We start from the raw sequence: 24,058 nt of genomic DNA, 5'->3' as shown, positions 1-24,058 counted from the left end.
AGGCAGTGTGTTGTCATACCTGTCAACCCATACAGTTTACCCCGTATTCTTGTGCGGGGAAATTGAGTTTTCAGGTCCATACGGCGCACAGCCGTTTCGATACGGGCAACAACAAAAGTGTCTATTTGTTTGTGTTTCTCCCTTGTGATGGGACTTTGTAGGATGAACGCTGAGATTTATAAGGGCACCACGTGGTGACCAGTAAGGTCTGAATTGGTCTGTAATAAGACAGGGCACTGATAAGGGGTTGCCAGGTATGGTTTGTTCACATACGTGTTGAGTGAAGTCGGTTCATTTTAAATTTCAGACAAACGCCGCCGGAAGTGCTTTCGGCGTTGAAAACTGTGCACTAAAAGTGCAGATTTCGTATATTCCAACGGAACTCCCTTTGTGTGTTGTTCACCCTTTGTTGGTGTTGTTGTTGCAAGCGGCAGAAATTTTCCGTTGAAAAAAGAGAATGTACGGCAAGCGCGGAGTAAAGAGACAGTGGAGGAACTGCCCGTCATTATCCTGCTGCAACAGAAGAACAAATGGGAGCGATATTTTCCGAGGAATGTGTGAAGTGGTATTTGTCATGAGCATACGCGTCAACCCATATTCACTGCCTACCTCATTACAGACCAATTCAGACCTTATTGGTCACCCCGTGCCCCTTTTAAATGTCAACGTTCATCCTATAAGGGGCCGTCCATAAATGACGTCACGCACCTGGGGGGGGGGGTCAGACATTTGTGACGTTGTGTGACGATGGGGGGGTTTGAGAAATGTGACGTCACATCAATATGAGAAACTTTAAATAAATATAGACAACACGTTCTATTTAATTAAATAGACTTTTTAATAAATGTTTTCTCCTACAACACCAGAGTGCAGCGCCACATTAAATACGCACTACAATGACAATAGTTTAAAGCGATTTTGCAGATTTTGATGTGACGTCACATTTCTCAACCCCCCCCCCCCCCATCGTCACACATCGTCAAAAATCTCTGACCCCCCCCCCCCCTAGGTGCGTGACGTCATTTATGGACGGCCCCTAATTATTGTCCTTTAAGCACTCTTCTCTTTTGCCCGCACCTCTGACGTGTAACGTGTTCCGTTTTTCCCCCTCTCACGCTCCTCCGTATGACTCGCGTTGTTGTTATTCTTTGTTCTGTGCTCACGATGCACCGCAGATCCCACTTGCAAACCAGCTGGGTGACTGTTGCGAGATGGGACTTTCCACGTAACAAAAAAATATAGATTTATTTATTTATTTGTAAGCAGTTTTGACTCTTTTCATACGTACATTCGAGGCCCTGGTTTAAGAAAGTCTCGAAGACGGCATCCATTTAAACTGAATCGAACGCCTGTTCACAGTCTACCAAAGCCAGCAATTACCGTACTATAGCTACCATTAATTTGGTCTCGTTTCTAGTCTAATTCATAGTACTATGTGGTAAACGATTGAAGAACTCAACAACAGAAGGCTGCAACGTGGGCTGAAGCTAAATATGAGCGAAACAAAAAGACATTGTACGCTTTCAGTGAACAATAAAATATATATATACATTCTGGAGGGGCACAATTAGAATAAACATGACAGATTATGTATACCTAAGCCACTTGCTAAAGGAAGACTGGCACTGTACGCGATATAGAGCGACCATCACCCTATACCGTCAGACCGTATAGGGTGACGGTCAATGTGACCACACGCTTTCAGATGCGCTTCTACGGCCGTCTGGAACGTTCTTCCTTCTGATATTAGGACGCCACTGGAGCTATTAACTTTTTAATCTCGATTGAAAACTCATTTGTTTAGAACTGATTGTTTTGTGTTTGAGTTGGTTGTCCTTCCCCCCGCACCTCCGATTATTATCACGGTTGGCTACGTGCGGTGCGAAAGAAGATCAACATACATAGATAGAGTGCTCACAAAAGCCAGTGGGCTAGGAGTGCAGGACACGTCAATGACAGTGATAATGGTCAACGCATTCCAGAGGGCGACCACCGCAGAGATGGAGCGATGAGTTGAGCTCCCATGCAGCGGCGAGCTGGATCTAAACTAAACTATGTTTTATTTCACCAGGTAAGGCCCACTGAGCTATGTAGCTCTTTTTCAGAAACGACCTGGCCACAAATTATCGCCCGACGAAGTGGCTCATCACGTGGACATTTATAGCAGCCATCGTGGCATAACGGGACCACGAGGGAGGGCTATGATGTTGGGAGGCCCTCATCCAGCAGTGGATAAATCGTGGGTGCTGAATATTATTACGACAGCAAAATTACTACGGATAAACACAAATGATGCAACAGTATGCATCAAATTCCCCGAGTAAAGGGATGCGATATTTTACAAGTGACACAGACACTCCAAAGAGGCATCTATGATTTCCACGAAACCAGCTACAATGCTCTTTGGTTTTTAAGGTAAGGTCACGTAGGTTAAAGGAGAAAACAAATACATTAAAGCACGACGTTTCGAAGGCAACACAAGCCACCATCACAGCAAAAATCACTGCACGGTGCCACCTGAAGACGAGGCTTGTATTGCCTTCGAAACGTGGTGATTTAATTTATTTGTTTTCTCTTTTAACCTACGTGACTTTACCGAAAAAAACAAAGAGTATGGATCCTTGCAATCACGAAAGCTTCAAATCTAGAATCAGCTACAATGCGTTTAGAATATATAACGAGACCAAGTCATATACATGTGGGGTTTTAATACTTAAATAATAAAATGTCGTGTAAGACGTTGGTAAAGGATGGTACATCTCTCTTTTTTTTAAACAAGTGCCGATAATCCTAGACTCTCGATCAAAGGCAGGAATGCAAGCCTCTAATGCTGTCCACTCACGTGCCCACCACCGAACTAATGAAGTGAAACGTCAAAGGGACCACCAGCATTGATGCGCCGTTCTATTCGTGCGCGTGGAAGCATGTTTCAGGAGCTAACTGCCAACGTTCATTTAGTTTTGCCATTTCGCCTCCATTGACGCAGCGCAGACTGCAGCGGTCTACAATGCAGTCTGTAGTTTGGGTTGCCTGGCCACAATCGTAGCACCTGTGGCTCGCCTCTAATGTTACACCCACGAAGGGAGATGTGCGCATTGCCGCGTTGATGTTCTGACGCGGTCGATGGATAAACCGGTGCCTTTGAGGAGGAATGCCAAAGCCAGGAGGTGCGGCGATGGCTGGGGTCTGGAATGAGCAGGTGGTTTATTCTGGACGTTTGCATCGTCCCACTCTGTTCGCCCGCCAGCGTCCTTCCAGATCTGGGTGAGATTCTAGGACGGTGACAGCGCGATCGCAGACGGGGAAACGGGACTTGCGTTGGCATCGATGGGCTATGCACACACACGGCAGTTTACCAAATCATCGCTTTGTATTTAGAAAATTCGCTTACCAAAAACGAGTGAATGACAATTCAGCTCTGAGTATTGAGTTGACACGTGATAGACTTAGAAAACATCAACATGGTATTTTTCAAATATATCATTAGGAAGTCCACGTTTCTTCGGAGTAGAGTCTCAAACCTGCCACAGCGTTTTACAGATCAGTGACAAATTGAATAACTACACAGGGCGATCCATGTACAGATACCCTACTGATTTCTAATGGCCCTATTACTTTCTTCTCAACCCGTGCATATTGCAAATAGCTATGCTGGACAAAGTCTGTCAGGAGTGTTGTTAAAAGATGCAACGCTTGCACTGAGATTAGTGGAAGACGCTTAGCGACTTTGATAGCAATGTTATATTGTCCTCCCTATAATATATCCATATTATTTGATTGGAGAATCTGTAAATGGATCACCATACAAACGAGGTACAACGAATGTATTTAATTAATCCTAAGCAGTAGCAGCACATTGAAACCTGTTCAGCATTAATGGTCACCCCACCATGTATACATGTCCACAGTATGCTTTCAAACACGGTCTCCTCTGTGGTTCATTACACACGCACAATGCAACAATTCACTGATTAGAATCAACTGCTAAGACCAATGCACACACGTCAAATCATCGCATGAGGAAATCGATTACCGAATATTAAAAAAATATTACATTCGTGCACAGCCCTTTTATCATTTCACTCAGGGATGAAGTCCTCTCCCTGCCGTGTTAGTGGGGGCTGTTTGACCATAATTCACCACACTGCCCAGCATGTGTTGATGGGTGGGCCCCAAGACCAGCTCACTTATCGCTCGTCACTGACATTAGGCGTTGAATGGAATTGAAATGGGGTTACTGGGTTCAGAGCACCATACGCTAACGACTGTACCACGGCTCAGTCCAAACGCTAATATTCGTGCAAATGAAAGTACATGCCAATGATACGTTGTTTCTATCTAGACTAACGGAGTGAACACATCTGTACCAAACGAGGCAGAAAAAGTGACGAACAATATGACCGAGTCAGTAAAGTTAGGTTAAGGAATAAATTGATTCCTCAGGCATCTCACAGTCCCAAATCATGACGAGACTGTGGATTCACCAATGTGACTGAAACATGTCACGGTAGTCTTCTTGGTTCTTTCGGTAAAGTCACGACAGACCTGGTTTTCACCTGAGGACGGCTGCTTGCGTTGTGGCCGAAACGTCGTGAGAATTGTTTTATTATGTTTTATTTTTATTATTTTATTACTTCCCTTCTACGTGACTTTACCGAAAGAACCAAGAAGATGAATCCCTGCAATCACGAAAGCTTAAAATAATAAAAATAAAACATAATAAAATATTATGTTTTATTTTTATTACTTTATTACTTCCCTTCTACGTGACTCTACCGAAAGAACCAAGAAGATGAATCCCTGCAGTCACGAAAGCTTAAAATAATAAAAATAAAACAATAAAATATTATGTTTTATTTTTATTACTTTATTACTTCCCTTCTACGTGACTCTACCGAAAGAACCAAGAAGATGAATCCCTGCAGTCACGAAAGCTTTAAATCGAAACATGTCACGCTACTGTTCAGCAGAGGGCGATATACATTTACAAGTGGACTACCCTGCCGTAAAGGGCCCATCAAACCGCGTCCTGTGTTGATGGACATCTCAGCCCCTGCCACGAAACTCGCATTGCTCAACATGACACTACATCCGCACGTCGAAAGTACTGCACGTGTGGGCACTTTCGCAAATCAATCAACCCCACAGTCAAAACGTTGAAGTCATCCTCGTAAAAATAGACGGGATATCATTTTGAATGTGAGTCGCGTACAGTTTTTAAAAAATCCGGCTGATTTATGTAAGGAGCCGTCCATCGTCCATAAATGACGTCACGCGATTTTGGACGATTTTGCCCCCTCCCCCTTCGTCACACGGCGTCACAAAAAGTCAGACACCCCCCTCAAATATGACGTCACAAAGCTCTGCCCCCCCGCCCCAAAAAAACCATAAAACATGCTTTAAATCGCTTTAAACTATTGTCATTGTAGTGCGTATTTAATATGGCGCTGCACTCTGATGTTGTAGGAGAAAACATTTATTAAAAAGCATATTTAATTAAGTAGAACGTGTTGTTTATATTTATTTAAAGTTGCGCATTTTGATGTGACGTCACATTTCTCAAACCCTCTCCCCTCCTCGTCACACATCGTCACAAATGTCTGACCCCCCCCCCCCCCCCAAGTGCGTGACGCCATTTATGGACGGCCCTTAACGAGACAATAGGTTTGAAGCAACCTGACTGCACAAGCAGCACCATCTCAGTGTGGATGAATAGTCAGTTTGTCGATGTAAGTCTGACACCTCGGTATTCTACAAAATTTCTCCCATTAACAAAAAAAGGTGGACAAATCATTTTCGCTTATAAACGGATGACAGTCCTAAATGGTTGGAGACACTATGTCCAAGAAAAACAACGGCAAATTCACGCAACGATTACCCAAAGCTACGAAGTGTGATTTATGCATCAGAAATTGTGGAACTGCCCATATCGTTCTCATGGGACTTTATCAAATATACTAACAAAGGACATGCACTTTTAACTGTGAATTCGTCATACATAATTGACAATAGGATACTATATAACACGGCAGGGCTTTTCGGCAATCAAGGATGGCCCAGATAGCATGGGATTCGTCTTGACTTAAGGCACCACGGAGAGCCACTGGTGGATTTCAAGGGATTTAAATGTGGCCCACAGGATTAACCCCCTCAATGCCATCATTCCAGACACACAATTATTTGCAAGGCCAACAGATTGATAGCACGTGGCTTATTTGTGCGGTGTAAAAATAAAACCTTCCCACATACACATTAAGTGGAGGTACAGGTAAGGAGGCTTTTGTTGAAACAAAGCCAAAGATCCCCCGTGTAGCCTTAACAGGCTGTTGGGGCAAGGGCTGTTAGCGATACGTCCGACCGCCTTTTTCCTCCTAGTGGCCATGCTTACAACTTTGCACCGGGTAGTCATTTTAGGCTGAGTCGACCTAGGGGAGACCCAGGACCGGTTCAAATAATCGTCACTGGTGTTGGCCACGAGTGAGAATCGAACTCGGTCGCCCAGGTTCGTAGCGTGGGGCGCTAACCGCAACACATTTTTGTGAAAATACATTTGAACACATACAGATGTGCACACGCCAAGCAAAAAAAAAACTTTCTATAGTTTCTGGGGGTGGAACCACCAATTGACTTGCTGACCAAAACCAATTCTCTCCTCTCGCAATACACAATATTGATCGCATGTGTGAGAACGGCATCGTCGTCCGTCAATTCGTACAAGTTGCACGTTAAAGTTCCTCTTAATTCCAGCAGCCAACAGAGGCGGCTCCGTGAAAGGGTTTATCGCCTCCTCACGCGACGTCGCCAATCGCACAATTGCAACAAAAGACAACGGGAAGATCTCGACACGATATATATTTTAAACATCTCTTGCAGCTGTCGCTCGGGCAGGCGAAGTGGAGCTGCAGCGATGGGGACGCATTTTTGTTGAGCTGTGTGTTTTTCTCTCATGTTTTTTGTTCAAGGAAGAAAAACTCTCCGCTCGCCGAGTTCGTCTGTAGCGTATGATTTTGCTGGAACGGTCACATCTGATGACGGATGCTTGTGTTGCTTCCAAAACGTCGTGATTTAATTTAGTTGTTTTCTTATTTTTATTTTATTTTGTTTTTACCTACGTGACTTGACCGAAAAAACAAAATAGTATGAATCATTGCAGTCACGAAAACTTCAAATCTACAGCGGAGACACTTTGACCCTTTGGTGATTGCCTCTGTGGTTCATGTAATGGGCAATTGCACGTAAATGTTTTGTTTGCTAAAGTAATCTGATGGAAGTGAACGCTCGTGAAGGTGACAGTTGGGCAAAACATGTTATTGGACAAACATATTTTTCGGCATTGGCCATTATTCACAACTTAAAAGTTTATGAAGGAAGTGATTAGTTTAGATTGTTTTGGTTTGTGCAGAATCACCATCGCAGTCCTTCACAGAGTCAAAACATCACACCTCCCTTGCTTTGACATTCCTCGAAGACACCGCTGGAACCATCAGTGGCATCAGAACATCAACAGGCCAACACGCACGTCTCCTTCATAAGAAGGAAAGTTAAAGACACAATCCACAGTGCGATTGTGGCCATGAAACCCAAACAGAACATACAGTAAACCACTGCCGTCTGCCATCCTTCAACACAGGAGTAGCAAAACCACACGAACTCTCTCCTGAGGCCCTCTCATCGTGGCTAGCAAATGTCGACATTGACATTTAGCTCTTGAGCACGCAGCCATATGCGAGAATAGAATGGTCCTCTAACTTTCTGTTTTTATTTCAGTGGGGCATGCCATCGAGGGACATTCATATCGTACGAGAGCGCTCGCCTAAAACCACCCCCCCCAATATGTTGGCTTCGACAATCCCACATATATAAAAAAAAAAAGCAATTTCTGCATTTCTCATTAGCACAGTCTCATAACATATGTAATGCACTCACATTCCGGCAAATTCTCTTCTTCAAAGCAGAGAGAGAGAGCGGAAGCACAGGTTAACGATTGCTCTTCCATTGCATTGCCCTAAAAATTTAACCAAAGTTTTCGAAAAGAGAGGTTTGCACGATTGAAACGTGTTCATCTCAAATTAACAAAATACAAAGACTCAGGCCACCACTGTGAAGAAGGGCCATAGCCCAAAACTTCACACAAATATGTTGAGGTTTCTTTTTTACTCTGAATAATGCCAATTGCCCAATGTAATAATCCATTACGTGCTTTTCTGCTATTGCCCATCACGAGACATTGTCTACCCATTGGTAAGGGGAGGGTTTCCCATTTCATTGCAAACCTTCACTGTCCTGAGATCTCACAATCCTACTCATTCATGCACTTTACTATTTAACTATTTTTATTTTACCGTTAAGGCCCACTGAGCTATGTAGCTCTTTTTCAGAATCCACCTGGCCATAAATGATAGCTCAACGAAGTGGATTATCGTGTGGCAATTTACATTAGCCAAATACTCTAAATGCATGTTTCTAAATGTAGAGGGAAAATCCGTAGGACCCAGAGAAAAATTCACGCGACCACATGGAGCAAACTCCAAATATACAGGTGTCAGGGTCTGGATCGAACCCACGACCTCCTGCATACCAGGTGAGGTAGTGAACATCTCCCCACCGTGGAACATAAAGCTGATACTCTAGGTTTCTTCGGTAAAGTCATGTAGGTAAAAAATAAAAATAAAATTAATAAAAGTAATAATGGAAATGATTTATTATTTTATTTCTATTATTACTTTTATTAATTTTAATTTTATTTTTTACCTATGTGACTTTACCGAAGAAACCTAAGAGTATGAATCCTTACAGTCATGAAAGCTTCAAATCCATAAAGCTGATGTTCATTGCTCCATCTCTCTGGTGGCTGTCCTCTCAGGCGTGTTCTATCCTTCGGCTCCTGCTCTGTCACCAGTGTTGTCAATCGTCGCTCGTTCCTTCCAGCGATGTGTCCTGCCCAGGCCCACTCACTATGCTTAATCGTCAACATGAGATCGCTAGCCTGCGAATGTTCCCTGATCCAAGCCTTCATCTTTCTGCCTCTTGTGGTAATTGCGAGCATGCATGCACTCACGCTTCCTGACACACTTTGCAGATTTTGTTCCATTTGCTTGGCCAGTCCTACTGGGTAGGTTTTTAGGTGACCATGATGAACGGCTCTTAGACGTTGTCTTAGGGCTGTACTGCACCGTGTACCGGGGAGCCTGAAGCGCTACGAGCTCGAAGACCCGAGTTCGATTCCCGCTCACGGCCTACAAAAGTGACGATTGATTGAGCCGTTCCTGGGCTTCCCCCAGGTCGACTCAGCCTCAAATGAGTACCTAGTGAGGTGTTTAAAGATCACCGCTAGGCAGATAAAGGCGACCGGCAATGGCGCTGGCCACCCACCCTGTCGTGTGCCGGCCGTCATAGGTGCTCGCTCACAGCACTGGCTCCTACGGTCTATGAAGGCTATACAGGGGATCTTTGTCTTTGTAGCGTGTACTGTTTGGCACAATGTCCGACGTTTTGCTCAACGTGGGGCGGGGGGACTTCTTCAGGAACTGAAATTAGCATCTCGTTTGCTCCCTCGTGTGTACTGCATTCTTAACAACAACAACACAACTCCCAGCACATTAATGAATAACAATACCCTAAGAGAGATGATGTTATAGAGACGACATTGGCGACAATGGCCCTTCTCCATAGCACAACCTTACCCATATATCATGGGTGGAGTTTGGGGGCGGGGGGGCACGGGAGGGGGGGGGGGCAACGCCCTACAAACCTGGACACTTTTATTAATTTATTTTCAGTAGATTACAATTAAGATAATAAACAAATTATATGCACCCGCGATTCCTCGGGACGAAGCAAACCTCTGCAACTGCCCCCTCCCAAATATAGAAGTCAAACTCTGCCTACGCTAAAAAGTTACCTTTTGTATTTGTTTTTCTTTAAAGATCACAGTGTTTTTAACGAATGTGTCGAGTTTTTTTCCTTAATTTTGCACCACTGCAAGTACAGCAGCACGATCACAACATAATGTGTCACTTACCGCACGGGGCTGTCTGCTGCTGCAGCTGCATCTGTTGGTGTTGCCGGTTCCTGATGCCGAGTGGCTCAGCGACAACACAAACAGTGCCCGTGTCTCTGATTTCATAGGTCACAGCTGGAAATGTCCAGTGATTAAAAACTTTGTTTACCTTTCCGGCACATTCCCAAACTGCTGTTTTACAAGGCAGCGTTCACGGTAAACATGGTGAGTCTTTTTATTATTATTATTTGCGCATCTGCATGGCTACAACACAATCCCTAACATTTCACTAGACGCCTAACATTCCCGGCTTTATCAGCTCACGCTAATATTTACCAAACAGTTTGGCTTCAGACAGAACACACTGAAAATGCAAGATACTGCAGACAAGTGACGAAAAAATGTCAAAAGGTGGTAAACAGACAACAGGGAACTTGTTTTACAATGACCTTGAAAGTCATTCGATTGCAAAGATTTGAGCGCAAAGTACAAAAGAACAAAACAAGGTTGTTATTTAACGCTTGAGGGACATCCTACAATTTTCATTAAACATAGCATTAGAAAATAACGTAAACAAATTCATCTTCACATTGACGGAGTGGTGGTGCATTTGTTAACACACCGTGATAGGACCTGAGTTCCATTCCTACCCACGGCTAACACCAGTGTCGAGTGAGATCAGTGGCCCACTTCACCAGCCAGCACTGCCCAGCATGGTGAAATATGGTCAAACAAACCCCATGACTGACAAGGCACGGAGTGACCTTCATCCGTGGATTGTTACAAAGGGCTGAAATTGTATTATTGATGGCCGGATGAGACAGTGCAGATGCCACGTGGATTGAAGCGTCGCAAGACCATGAGAGATGGGCAATGGTTTGAAAAGGCCTTCGTCCAATTGTTCCCAGATCATGGCTGATGATGATGGGGGTGGCACAGCGCTCAGGGCACTTGACTCAAAAGTGGAAGGATGTGAGTTCAAATCCCATTCAGGGGCTGACTCAGCCATTGTTGCCTTCCAGGATAGATAAAGTAAGTACCACATTAGGGGAAGTTCGGAGTGGTCGTCTTGTGTAGTGACTCCCACCCACCATGGGAATGTGGAATTTACACAACTGGATCAGGTTTGAAACAGGAATGATTCCCACACTCATTTGAGGGGAACCTTTTTCACTGTTTGCGTTAACTTGATGCATAATAAGGTATGAAAACTCATTCATGAAATTATTTAAAAATAAATTTCAGTATTTCTAACGACATTTCGCATATTCTTCTTAGAATTATAAAACAATGGATATGGAATTTCAAATGTTTATAAAATCTCACAAAATAATTTCATACACCCCTAGTATTAAATTTTATATTCCGAGTATTTTCATATGATACTCATAAAACTTATATTTGGAACTGTTCTTTATCAACTGACAAACTTCCAGCCAACTTCTGAATCTTGGGAAATTTACATTCTTGCGTTGTCATAAAAAAAAACTATTTAAAGCCCAAATATAAATAAGCGATACTGTGAAAACGCAGGGCTAGGTCAGCAAGACCTAATCACTTCTTTCTAACTCGAGGAATATAAGCTGCTGCACGCTGCGTATCAAAGTTCAACGCATTCCCCACTCATTCATCTTAAACGGAGACAACCGGCTTACCTGTAGCCAATTAATCCGCGTGGTAGAAGTTCTGGACCGTGTCATACAAACCGCTTTAAGTGCTAGTTATATATAAAAACACACAGGGTGGTTTCCATTCACAGACGCGTGCGAGGGAGCGGTCGAGGTGCCGGGCACTAGCGGCACGTGGACGCTCGCGCTCGCTGTCCTCCCCGTGCAAACCCCGCGGTGTTATCGCCAAGCCCCATTGGCACGCGAGCGAATGGGGCATCCGCCTCTGCCCGGCGGAGGCTTAGTAAACATGGTGTTGATATCAACGTTTTGATGAAATTACAAAAACAATGCCGTAGGCAAATAGCCGTTCCATCCTTAGGGAGGGGGTGGGGGGGGGACCGTGGCTGCTTGCCATTGTCACAAGCAGGGTTTACATTCTGGGCCGAGCTCCAGAATTACTATATATTAAGCAGTGGGTTCACAATGCAGGGCAGTAACCACTCATGCTTGGTGCAGCAACCCACAATGCCCAGCGCGGGGAAGTATGGCGTTCTTCACAAACTCCAATGTCATCCCAGATGTAAAATACCCACGACAATGAAACTGGCCAAACTTTCCGACGTAAGTCCCTCGAGACTCAGCGAGACTCTCCTGACGAAGTCGATCACGTTACGAGAAGGGGTGGAGCGGTGGCGAAGTGGCTGCGAAGCTGGTGACCTGAGTTCGATTTACGGCAACGGTTGCCATTGGCGAGTGAAAGCCGGGCCAGTCCTAGCTCCCACTTCACCAACCGACCTACACGCCGAAATACGGTCAAGCAAACACCCACGACCGACACAACATCGGGAAGACTTCATCCAGCAGTTATATTGACAAAGGGCTGTCATTTTTTTTTTGTTAAGTGCACAGATGTCGAGAGTGAGGCCAAGAGGCGTTCAAGAATACCATCATCGATGTTTCCTGGAAAATGTATCTGCTGCTGGCAGGCACCGTAACCCATTGGCCTGGGCCCAATTCAACACTCGTCCTTGGCCAGGTCGACTCAACCTGAGATGCATTCCCCGGCACGACACGCGCTGCTGGAGAAGGAGGGAGGGGTGGTACACGGAGACGAGGCAGAGGCACTGCCCGGTCATTATTTCCCTGCGCGTACCCTGGACATGATGAAAGCGAACCGTGATTGGGTAGCACGGGACACTGAGGCCCTTCTGTGTGTCGTGGACAGAGTTGCCACCCTTTTCCACAGACGATAATCGCCCGGGCATATCTGGCAAGTCGACCTGGGCCTATCGAAACTGTGCAGGCATACTGTACAGAAAGTTGGACTACAATAACGGTAGCAGATCTCTGGAACCAGTTAATTCCTGCCACCCGGACACAAATGTCGATTGTCAGACTGTCTGCGTCACACCGGGAGAGGTAGCAAGCCTACTCCTGGCCCACCTTTTTCACCTGGCCCACACTTTTCAGCATGGTGAAGTATGCCCAAACAACCCCCGTGACTGATGTGTCATGAGGAGACCCCCATTCGGCATTGGATCGACAAAAGACTGGCGATTTTTTTTAATTACCATCGACTGAATATAACGTACCCCCAGAGTAATACGAAGACATAATACAAACATCCTTCAGGAAAAGCCCATCCCTCAGATAGCTTTTGCTTCAAAGCCATGCACTCGCGATGCGTATTTGAAACATCGATTTAATCGCGGGTGGGTGAACTCGGAAAGGAATCCAGAATCAAGGCCGTTGTGGCCTTAGAGCTCGAATTCATACACCCAGAATCAGAATCTTCATTTATTTCAAAGTCGAAGTGTCAACGGTTTCCTGCTCCCATTGAACAGAGAGGCGGTGCTCATCTCCCGTTTAGGAGTACTGAGCCAGTGGTGGGAATTCCACCTTCCTATGGCAGGAGTGAGTCTACACACAAAGGGGATTGACAGAGGGCTGTCCTATCCATAGGCTGCCCCATGGATAGTAGAGCCTATGGTGGAGAAGTCAACAGTGGGGGAGTGAACAATCCCTTCCCAGAGGGATAATGATGGTGGGCTGAGTCAACCCCAAACCAGGATTTGATTGCAAGATGCTCACTCTGGTGCTGAGCCATTGGGCTGCATTACAATACAAACATTAAAAGCACACATAATCCATCCAGCCACCTCAGCATGCTTGAATAAGCATAAAAGGTGCCTTCCAGAAATTTGCTTTCTTAGTTAATATATTGCATTGAGCCAATGTTGGGTTAATGTTGTCCAAAACTAGCCAAATACTGGCCAGCATTCTGCCAGTGAGTGTGCTTGTTATCAGGGTTCAACAGATGGCTGATCAGAAACATTGTTTGGCATTCTTGACTATTGTTGCAGAATACTTCAGTTGTACAAGATGGTACAGCACTGATGACAACGATAAACGTACTTTCAAAGCCTCTGTCCGCATATCTCACTTCTCTACTGTGTAGATATTGGGCAGCGGCTGCATAGCGGTTCACACGCTGAGCTATGGACCCCATGACCTGGGTTGATTCCTGGCCTTGGCGAGTGATAAGTGAATTGGTCCTGTACCCAGAAACTCCATCCACCCACGCTGACCAGCATAGTGAAGCGTAATCAAATCTTCCCATGTATCTGGATGAGTGGAAGTATGTCGCTTGCAATTGTAAGGTTGTGAGGTTCAAAATCCAGGTTGGAAGTCAACTCAGCCCCCCATTCCCTCCGGGGTTTTCATAGTTAGTCTTTCAACCTTTCCGTTTGGCTGAAAAACCAAATCAATCAACATATTTGGCCACGTGAGAGCTTCATTTGATTGGCTCTGTCGGGTGCTGGAGGGTTATAGTCACAACTGAGTAACGTCATACCTAGACGGTCTAACCGAAAATAAATAAACTAACGACATAAAATATGTTGACACCCCTGTATTTTAATTGTACTTGTACGCTTTCGATTGATGCTGTGATGCATCAGCAGTAATGCCCTGAGCATCAGATGTTGTTTGTCCGACGTAGTCATTTGCTTTGCTAAATTTGCACCTCTGATATTCACATCGTGCCAGACGAGCACTCAGAGCCAAGCTAAAAATGGACTGGGAGGTTAAAAAAGTTTTTACTCTCGGTCAACCGTGGAGTTCTCAGACCCAGATAAGCAATCACCATTTGACAGTGGCAACCAGCGGGGGCTTTGACTGCGTTGGCAGATCTTGTGTGAAGCACCGAGGGATCCCCTGAAACTTCCTTGTTCCAAGACAAGCGCAGACAACATTACATATTTTACAGTGTGGAGGTTTACTGAGTTAACTTAAGACCCATGGTTATTCTCACGGTACCATTATTCTGACTTCCTGCATTTAGAGCTGACTTTCTGGACCGTGTCCTGAAGAGGCTTGACGCAGTTTTAAGCGGCATGTATCTAATCGCGAAATATGTTTGGATAATTGTATTTAGGGGCCGTCCATAAATGACATCACGCGATTTTGGACGGTTTTTGACCCCCCCCCCCCCCTCGTCACACGGCGTCATAAAAAGTCAGACCCCCCCCTTCAAATATGACGTCACAAAGCTCTGCCCCCCCCCCCCTAAAATAAAACATGCTTCAAATCTCTTTAAACTATTGTCATTGTAGTGCGTATTTAATGTGGCGCTGCACTCTTTTGTTGTAGGAAAAAAAAAACATTTATTAAAAAGTCTATTTAATTAAGTAGAACGTGCTGTCTATATTTATTAAAATTTGCGCTTTTGATGTGACGCCACATTTCTCAAACACCCCCCCCTCGTCACACATCGTCACAAATTACTGACCCCCCTCCCCTAGGTGCGTGACGTCATTTATGGACGGCCCCTTAAGCTTACCGGAGAGTGCACTGATATAATACCTGGCCTGTTAAATGCTTTGTACACGTGAGCATTTAATTTGTTTGTCTATGTCGGGCACTCAAGGATGAAGGCCTCCCGAAGTTTGTTGTCCTTCCCTGCACCTCGAAATAGCACGGTTGCCTACGTACGGTGCGAAAGAAGTTCAACATACACACTGATTTGAGTGACAGGCTTGCGTGTGGTGGGGTGAAGCGTGGGTGCTCTCACCTCGTCTGGCCATCGTGGAAAAGCGGGCAAAATACCCCCCAAGATGGGGTTTTCTTGAGCCCCCCCCCCCTCTAGTGGAGGCCCTTCCGCCAGCAGTGCCGTGAGCAAGCAATTGCAGGGCTGCTTCTTGACCTTTCTTAATTCTTATTCTTGGTTCTTTCGGTAAAGTCACGTAGAAGGGAAATAATAAAATAAAATAAATTCAACAGAATAAAATACAATTCTCACGACGTTTCGGCCACAACGCAAGCAGCCGTCCTCGGAAAGACAGTGTCCTAATGAACACTGCTAAGCTTGGCAGCGTATTTTAAGCTGGGTGGGAGGAGGAAAGCGCCTTGACAAAAAATGTTTATGTTATTATTTCCCTTCTACGTGACTTTACCAAAAGAACCAAGAATATGAATACCAGCAGTCATGAAAGCTTGAAATCGAAACTTGCTTAATTCTCTTCAGTAATTCCACGGTACATCGCATAGGACATCGCAGGGATTCATTCGATGGGAGTCTTAATTGTAACCACGGTCGTGGCACCTTCCCGTAGCTGTCACGGTTGACAAAGCGAACAATGCGTTGGCAACTGCAGCCCAACGTCCAAAGTGAGGGCTCAGCTGGCGCCAACAGCGCATAGCCCTGTGGCAGCAAAAAACTGTCTTTCAAGCTGAATGGGCACTCTGGACTAATTGTCTGCCGTGGCTGCAGGATGTGGCTGTTGGTAAACAGCCTGCGACGGTGAAAAAATAAGGAAAATGCCAACGCGCGTTGTCCGGCTAAACAACAACGGAGAAGAGGTACCTCTGGTTTTGGTGGCCGTGTGTGCCGCTGCTTTTGGGTAATTCAATGACCAAATATGCAAGTCACACTTGGGTTCCTTTAATTCACCAAACACATTTATATCTACGCTTTGTGCAGCCGTGCAGTGGCAATGGAAAAGTCACGTGTGTTAAAATAAAGTCCCGGTCTCAAAAAGGGTGGTCACAGATCGTGGCACCGAAGCAGTCACACACACAGTGCCACCTCTTTTTGTAATCTGCTGCACTGCAAGTGTTGCACAGTTGATAATGGACTGTCAAGATCAGCTCTGAAGAGTGCCGTGGCTTTGTTGTAATCGTCTTCCTATTGGCTTTCACATCCTGTGATTCCTGCCAAGAAACTCAGGGTTTCGTGGTTGCCCTGGTGTCCTTTCTGGTTGCATCGCGTGCCGTTCGACATGATGTCCGACATTTCGCCCCACGCACTGGGAGCTTCTTCAGCTTTTCAGTTCTGCGTCAGAGATTTTAGATTCAACCGATTTGGATTTCAGGTGCTCTTCACGTCCTCAAGAAGCTCCCAGCACACGTGGAGTGAAGCTTCAGACATCGTTTCGGACAATAACAAGGGCACAACCCTGGAAAACTCATCACAGAAATCCAGAGGGAAAAGTGTTTGAAAAAATACCACCACGGTTACCGAGTCATAAAAACTTATCTGCATCAAGGGGTTTTAAGATGAGCCATGTACAACACTATCATGTTGTACGACTTCAATTTCATATACATATAAATACAATACTACAGTAAAAATTTAATAAGTAAACGGGAACATACCCACTCCCACAAAGATAAAGATCCCCGTATAGCCTTAACAGGCTGTTGAGGCAAGTGCTGTTAGCGAGCACCGATTATGGCCGGCATAGCACATGAGGGGATGGGTGACCAGCACCACCTTTGTCTCCCCAGTGCTGATGCTTAAACACCGTACCAGGTACTCTTTTAAGGCTGACTCAACCTAGGGGAGCCCTATGTATGGTTCCGATATTCGTCACCGGTGTTGGCCATAAGCAGAAATCGAACACGAATCGCCAGGTTCGTAGCGCAGCGCGCTAACCACTACACCACCGCTCCGCACTACACACAAGACAAAGATCCCCCGTATAGCCTTAACAGACTGCAGGGGCAAGTGCTGTTAGCGAGCACCTATGAAGGCCGTAACGATACACGAGCGGGTGGGTGGCCAGCACCACGCCTTTGTCTCCCCAGTGACGATGTTGAGGCTGAGTGGACCTAGGGGAAGCCCAGTACCGGTCCAGATAATCGTCACTGGTGTTGGCCGTGAGCGGGAATCGAACCCGGGTCGCCGGGTTCATAGCACAGCGTGCTGACCGCTCCCCACTACACACACGCGCACATGTACACAATCAGTTATAGTGATTCTAGATTTGAAGCTTTCGTGACTGCAAGGATTCATATTCTTAGTTCTTTCGGTAAAGTCACGTAGGTAAAAAATGAAATTAATTTTAATTACATTTTTTACCTACGTGACTTTACCGAAAGAACTAAGAATATAGTTATAGTGATACTCGTGTGTCATCTTCGCAACACACCTTTACACACAAATACATGGAGAGCACACACAGGGCCCCATTAGAGTGTTTTCCAATGAGTCCTCTCATGGGATGTTTTTAAATCCACGGTGCGTCTCTGCAATTGCTGACACTAGGCTGCAATTTGTCTGGAGCCCTTCAGCCTCCTGGCTCGCATTTTGACTTCACCAACTTCTAAGAACGGGAAGAGAGTGGCAGAAGGAAGGGGTGCGTCTGTCAGTAGTCATTATGAAACCGACTTTCCTTCTGATCGGAGATAATACTGCTGTGGGAGGCCGGTTTGATGCAAAGCAGCTTCTCTCTGTCGAGCTCAATTTTTTGACCTCGGGGGGCAGGGGGGGGTTGGGGGGGAAATCTGCACGAGCTCAAAGCTGCTTGCTCGATATGAGCAAACATCTCCCTTGTGTTTCGATTTAAAGCTTTCGTGACTGCAGGGATTCATCTTCTTGGTTCTTTCGGTAAAGTCGCGAAAAATGGAAATAATAAAATAATAAAAATAAAACATAATAAAATAATTCTCACGACGCAAGTAGCCGTCCTCAGGTGGAGTCATTCAGACTCTGTCTCCTCGACAGACCTCTTCTCCACCTGAGGACGGCTACTTGCGTTGTGGCCGAAACGTCGTGAGAATTATTTTATTATGTTTTATTTTTATTATTTTATTATTTCAATCCTACGTGACTTTACCGAAAGAACCAAGAAGATCTCCAGATCTCCTTTGTGTTCACACCACCCGCCTGGCGCGGAGGCATCACGTTGGGTGACCCCTTTTTTGGACCCTGGGGCACGACCATAAATCGACCGGCAGTGACCACTCCAGCCTCAAACACGGCTTGACCACATTATATACCACGCAGAGTGGACGGGCCAGTCCCGAAACTCAAGATGTTAAATACGGCCTTACACAGACACTTAAAAAAAAACATACATTTAATCTATTTTTTTTGGTCAATAAATATACATTTTATGGGTCTCAGGGTGGGGAGGAGGGGGTTGCCCCCCACCATCACCCCTGTTGCATCTACCATTAGTGCCACGCGCCACTGCGTTGTGGTAATATTTGGGCACTGTTGATGTATGGCTCACCCAAGGGCCTATGCGGTGGCCAGCATAGGGCAGTGGCGAAACATCTATTGTTGTACCATACTCCTACATTCATGCCCTCTGGCATTATCAACCTTCACTGATCAGCATGGAGAAGTATGGCCACATAACCATTGAAACCTGCACAGAGTGGGGAGGTCGTCATCGTGAAGTGGAATGACCAAGGTCTGTGCATGTGCATTCTCCAATGTTGCAGCTATTAAAATTTGTTTACAATCCATAATGTAATTGGATATTCGTACAGGTTTTGGGCCAACAGCATTGAACAGCGGCTAGAGGAAGACTGACCGTCACATATAAGTCCCGTCTAAAAGCTGCAATTTGAATTGGAACTCTTAACACTGCGTGTATTGGAATAACCTCCGTCCAACAACCACCACCATGTAACCTTCATATCGGCAGACCTGACACTACCGGGACATGCCGTCCCCATTACAGCACCCAGCATTTCCAGCCAACTTGGCCGTACACAACAGCTGTCTCAGCCAGCACACAGCAGAGCGTCTGCTAAACGGATCGTTGTGATGAGTCCTGCCAAACACTTTGACACCCCATTCCCCCCCCTGCTGCTGCTCCCTCTTCACGACGGCTTCCAGCTCGTGGGCAGCTCACTCGAGCCACTGAATGTGGTGCTGAATTCATCACACGAACTCCGGTCATCCTTGCAGCAGCAGCGGCTTTCGGCTCGCAATCGAACGATGACGGTCACCCCATCGAGCGCTTTCTTCGGCCGTCTGGAACGCTCTTCCTTCCGATATTAAGAAGCCACCGGCGCTATTCGATTTTGCATCTATATTGAAAGCTAATTTCTTTAGAACTTTTTTGTGTGTTTCGTTTATCCTTCCCCCACACCACGGTTGCATATTTACAGCGCGAAAGAAGTTCAATGTGCATACATTCAAGTGACCGTCAGCTGGAACTTAATCATTCACACAAAACTTACTGGTCAGCCAAATGCCGAGCCGCCTAGAGAGCCATTTCTTAGCAGCACATTTCTAGAGATGGCTCATTAGATAACAGCCCATTGAACAGATACCGCAAAACTACTTCTAAGATTCCTTCAAGTTGACACTTGTCCACACATCAGGGGGCTACACTTTCCCAACCACCCCGCCTCGCGTGATGGCCATGCAGATATTTCATATTCTCAGCACTGGAATTTAACCAGATTAAATGCAGACCCAAATTTAAGGTTTATTTTGTGTAGTCACACGTGACTAGGCTGACCATTGAAAAAGAAGATCCCTCTTGTGTCACTGGACACTGACGAACTTATGAAGGATAAAAATAAACGAATTCACCGTACACTCCCTGCCTGCCCATCTCTATTTCTTATCCACAAGTTTGTGGATAATTATTAAAGCTCATCTTGTTGTTATCATGTTGTTACTTTACTCTCTGACCACTTTATAAGCATAACTACCAAATACGGTAGAGTAAGCGGTATCTTGGAAACCGATAAAACTTATACAGGCTACGTATCCATCATCATCATGATCATCATCATCAGCCATGATCAATCCACTGCTGGATAAAAGCTTCTCCAAGCATTTGCCATATCCCATGATCCTGTGATGTAAAATCCACCTCGCACTTGTGCACGAGCTGATTTAAAGAACTGTAATCATATGTTGCAACACGTAGGAAGGAGGTGCATGCGGCGTTTGTATTCTGATATTAAAATCCCCACGTGGTGGTGTATGAACTGTGCAGAATTTGCTTGCATGACACAAACCCCGTGTTTACGATGCACTCAGCACCACACAATGGGAAGCCAACCGCGTCCATACAATTGTGTGAGTGCTTTAGCAAGCTAGGAAAAATCGTTCCTAGATTGAAAGTAGATTGTAGTGACTGCAATATTAAATGTGGTGTACTTATGTGACACAATACAGCAGTTTGAGATGCGGTTTGCATATGGATACTATGTACAGGCTAGTGGTTTTGTGCCGTGTATATGCCCATTGTATGGTGATAGTGCTGCATTGGCGGTGGTGCACCACCACAATGAACAAACCCCAACACATGCGTCGATAACTCTGCCTTACAACGAAAAATAAACCACAACGCTCGCTCTTCATCGCACATGAAGAAGGGCCATTGTCTAAAAAGTCGCCTATAATACACTTATACAGGTAGGAACAACAGTTCCACACTGCCCACCAGGGATTAGTTGTCTGTCGTGCATAGCCCCTCCCAAACATGTACGCTCCCGGATTGGTTGAAGTGCGTCACGTGAGCGCGAACTTTCTGTCGTGCACGAATGTGCTGTCCAACCAAGTGCCTTACCTGCCCACTCCGAAGGAACGTGTTTTGATTTTAATGCCACAATGTTATTGTTGAATGTTGAGAGTTTGTTGTTGTTGTTAATATATGCCGACGAGTTAATCATTCGGAATGTTCCCAATATCATCAGATCTCAGAAAAAGAGCACGCAGACCACTCGGATGGAGGACCGCCATAGATGAATCAGGTGCTATAGGCTGCTGCGGTGCTAACATTGTGAGCGGAGTGCAAAAAAATCAATTGTTGTACTCGACCGAGCTCCAATGTCTATGCTCTTGGCCTTCACCAACACACACTGACCAGCGTGGTAAAGTATGATAATAAAACAAATATAATGACCCGCATGCATTGTGGGGAGGCCCTCATCCAGCAGTGGATTGACAAAGGGCTGTACGGGCAGATACAGACCTTGACTCTTTTGAGAGAGAAAAAGATCAAGTGGCACGGTGATACTGCCTGAACTTACAATGGCATTGAATTGCGTTACAATTACATCGGTAAAGATGATCAAATGCTGACGTCTTTAAAAGAGGAACGCAAAGCACGGCAGTGGACGACATTTATGTGTCAGTAAAATTGAACCCACGATTTACCAGAGCAAAACATTCGCACGCTAATTTGTGCCCTGCAGCTTGTCGTTTTGTCATGTCATCTCATAATAATAGACGAAACCACTGTAATTTGAAGATGCATTGTGTATAGTACACAATTTCCGTTGTCATCATCCCAGCACCGAAAGAACCAAAGAGTATGGATTCCTGCAGTCACGAAAGCTTCAAATCAAGATTCAAATCAAGATTACAGTATCAAGAAGCGATTCCAAACCACAATTGTGTAAGCTTCGGTGTCGCCTACGTCCTCGCGATCCTGGGGGAAAACACCGATGTTGAGCAGTAACCCGGGTAAACTTTCTAATATTGGACCACAGCGCCGTTCGAAAGATCAAACTCAGCTGATTGCGCGTCTTTGCGAGAAGCACAATCAAAGGCACGGGGCTTTCATTCGCCGCACGGCCGTTGTCGAGTGCTTTGTCATCGGCGGTGCCACTCACTCAACATTCACCAAACGTCTTAGCGAAGCCCCCCGTTCATGTTCTTGGGTTCTTTCGGTAAAGTCACGTAGAAGGGAAATAATAAAATAATAAAAATATTAAACAAAAATAATAAAATTAAAGCCCCCGTTGTTGATGCAGCCAAACTTAAAGAAACAAACGACCGGACAATTATCGAATAAAATATAAAAACCCACAGCATGTCAAAGGCGTTTCGTTGGACTCACCTTTTCAGCGTCAAAGCGATATCCTTCATATCCACGGCAGCAGGGGCAGTGCCGGCAGTGGTGGCTGGGTTCGAGCCCGGGGGCGAAGGGAATTGTCACTCGGAGAACACGGGCAGAGTACAGCTGCCCTCCGAGAGCCCTCTCCGCTGACACGTTTGGCAGGCGGGCGTGCGTGCGGAAATGCACCCCTTCTGGCGTAATCATGAGCTGGCTGGATCGCTGGTCACCCCACCCCTCCTCCTCCTCCTCGATGCGTACGAGGTGCGTGCGTGTTAACACGGCGCTGCTGCTGCCTCCCTATTCTCTCCCAGGGAGGAGGATGTTGCCGTGGCGTCGTGCTTTGCAAGATACGTGTTTTGTGTTGTGGGTTCCTTTTTCCTGTTCTCGCTCCTTTATTTCTGAGCGGGTTTTTTTTTCTTCTTCTGAATACTTTGACCACTTCCGCAAAAACGTTCCCTTGCACCAGAAAATGAAGAGTGATTTATTAGGTTGACTTTTTATTTCTTAAATTTGCAAATGGCTATACATTCTAAACTTTAGATACTCAAATTCAGACACTCGTTTGATCGATATTAATAAAGCGCGTTGCTTGACATTTTTTTTTCTTTTAATAAGAGTTGCACTTTCAAAGGCGCATTATATTTTTCATTAATTATATCAAACGTATACGCCAAATCAGCACCATACATCCATGAATGTTGGGATTGTTTTTCTAACAATGTTTTATTCCAGCATAATCTGAATGGGGCGCAATAGTGCTGCATTGATTAGCGCACTGGTACAAGTTGGTCCAGATGTATTGTGACCCCCATTAATTGACCCTTGACCTTTTTTCCCTTTGCTTATTAATTTCTGTTTTCACACCCATTGGTAAACAACATTAAATCTTAGAGAATTGAACGGGGGTCACAAGACATCGCGACCACCCTGTACTATGAAGTTCCCGGCCACCATCAGTGGCATCTGAACTGGTTCCCGGACACACCTCATCCCACACTGACCAGCATGTCTAACAAAGGTCAAACAAACTCCCCATGATCGACAATGTGCGGTGGAGGCCTTCAACCAGCAATTGATTAACAGAGGGTTGTGAATTATTCATACAGTAGGCTAAACACTTGGGGCAATTGCAAACTGCCAGTGTTAGTATTATTGTTCCTGAAAATCAGGATAGAACAGTGATTTCATAATTAGATTTTTTTTATTTTGCATCATAGTTGCTAAATCATTTCATGCGCAGTAGTCTATGTCTAAAAATGTATCTCCCAAAGGAATGTATGTATGTTGAACTTCTTTCGCACTGTATACAGCCAACAGAGATAATCGGAGGAGCGGGAGAAGATTAACAA

At 45.3% G+C, this 24,058-nt stretch overlaps 1 protein-coding gene across 1 annotated transcript in view; it reads right to left on the bottom strand.

The window, feature by feature from the left end:
* LOC144730054 (transcription factor EC-like) overlaps positions 1-22,991 on the bottom strand; it is a 76,863-nt gene extending 53,872 nt beyond the window's left edge. The window contains exon 1 of the mRNA XM_078610572.1: positions 22,710-22,991. Coding sequence (XP_078466698.1) covers positions 22,710-22,738 — 29 coding nt within the window. The 5' untranslated portion in view covers positions 22,739-22,991. The remainder of the gene's footprint in view (positions 1-22,709) is intronic.
* Positions 22,992-24,058: the final 1,067 nt, after the last annotated feature.

This window comes from Lampetra planeri, chromosome 34, assembly GCF_965212315.1.
Source record: "Lampetra planeri chromosome 34, kcLamPlan1.2.h2, whole genome shotgun sequence".
In the NCBI taxonomy this organism is placed as follows: Eukaryota; Metazoa; Chordata; class Hyperoartia; order Petromyzontiformes; family Petromyzontidae; genus Lampetra; species Lampetra planeri.
This window is presented reverse-complemented; position numbering and strand designations above follow the sequence as displayed.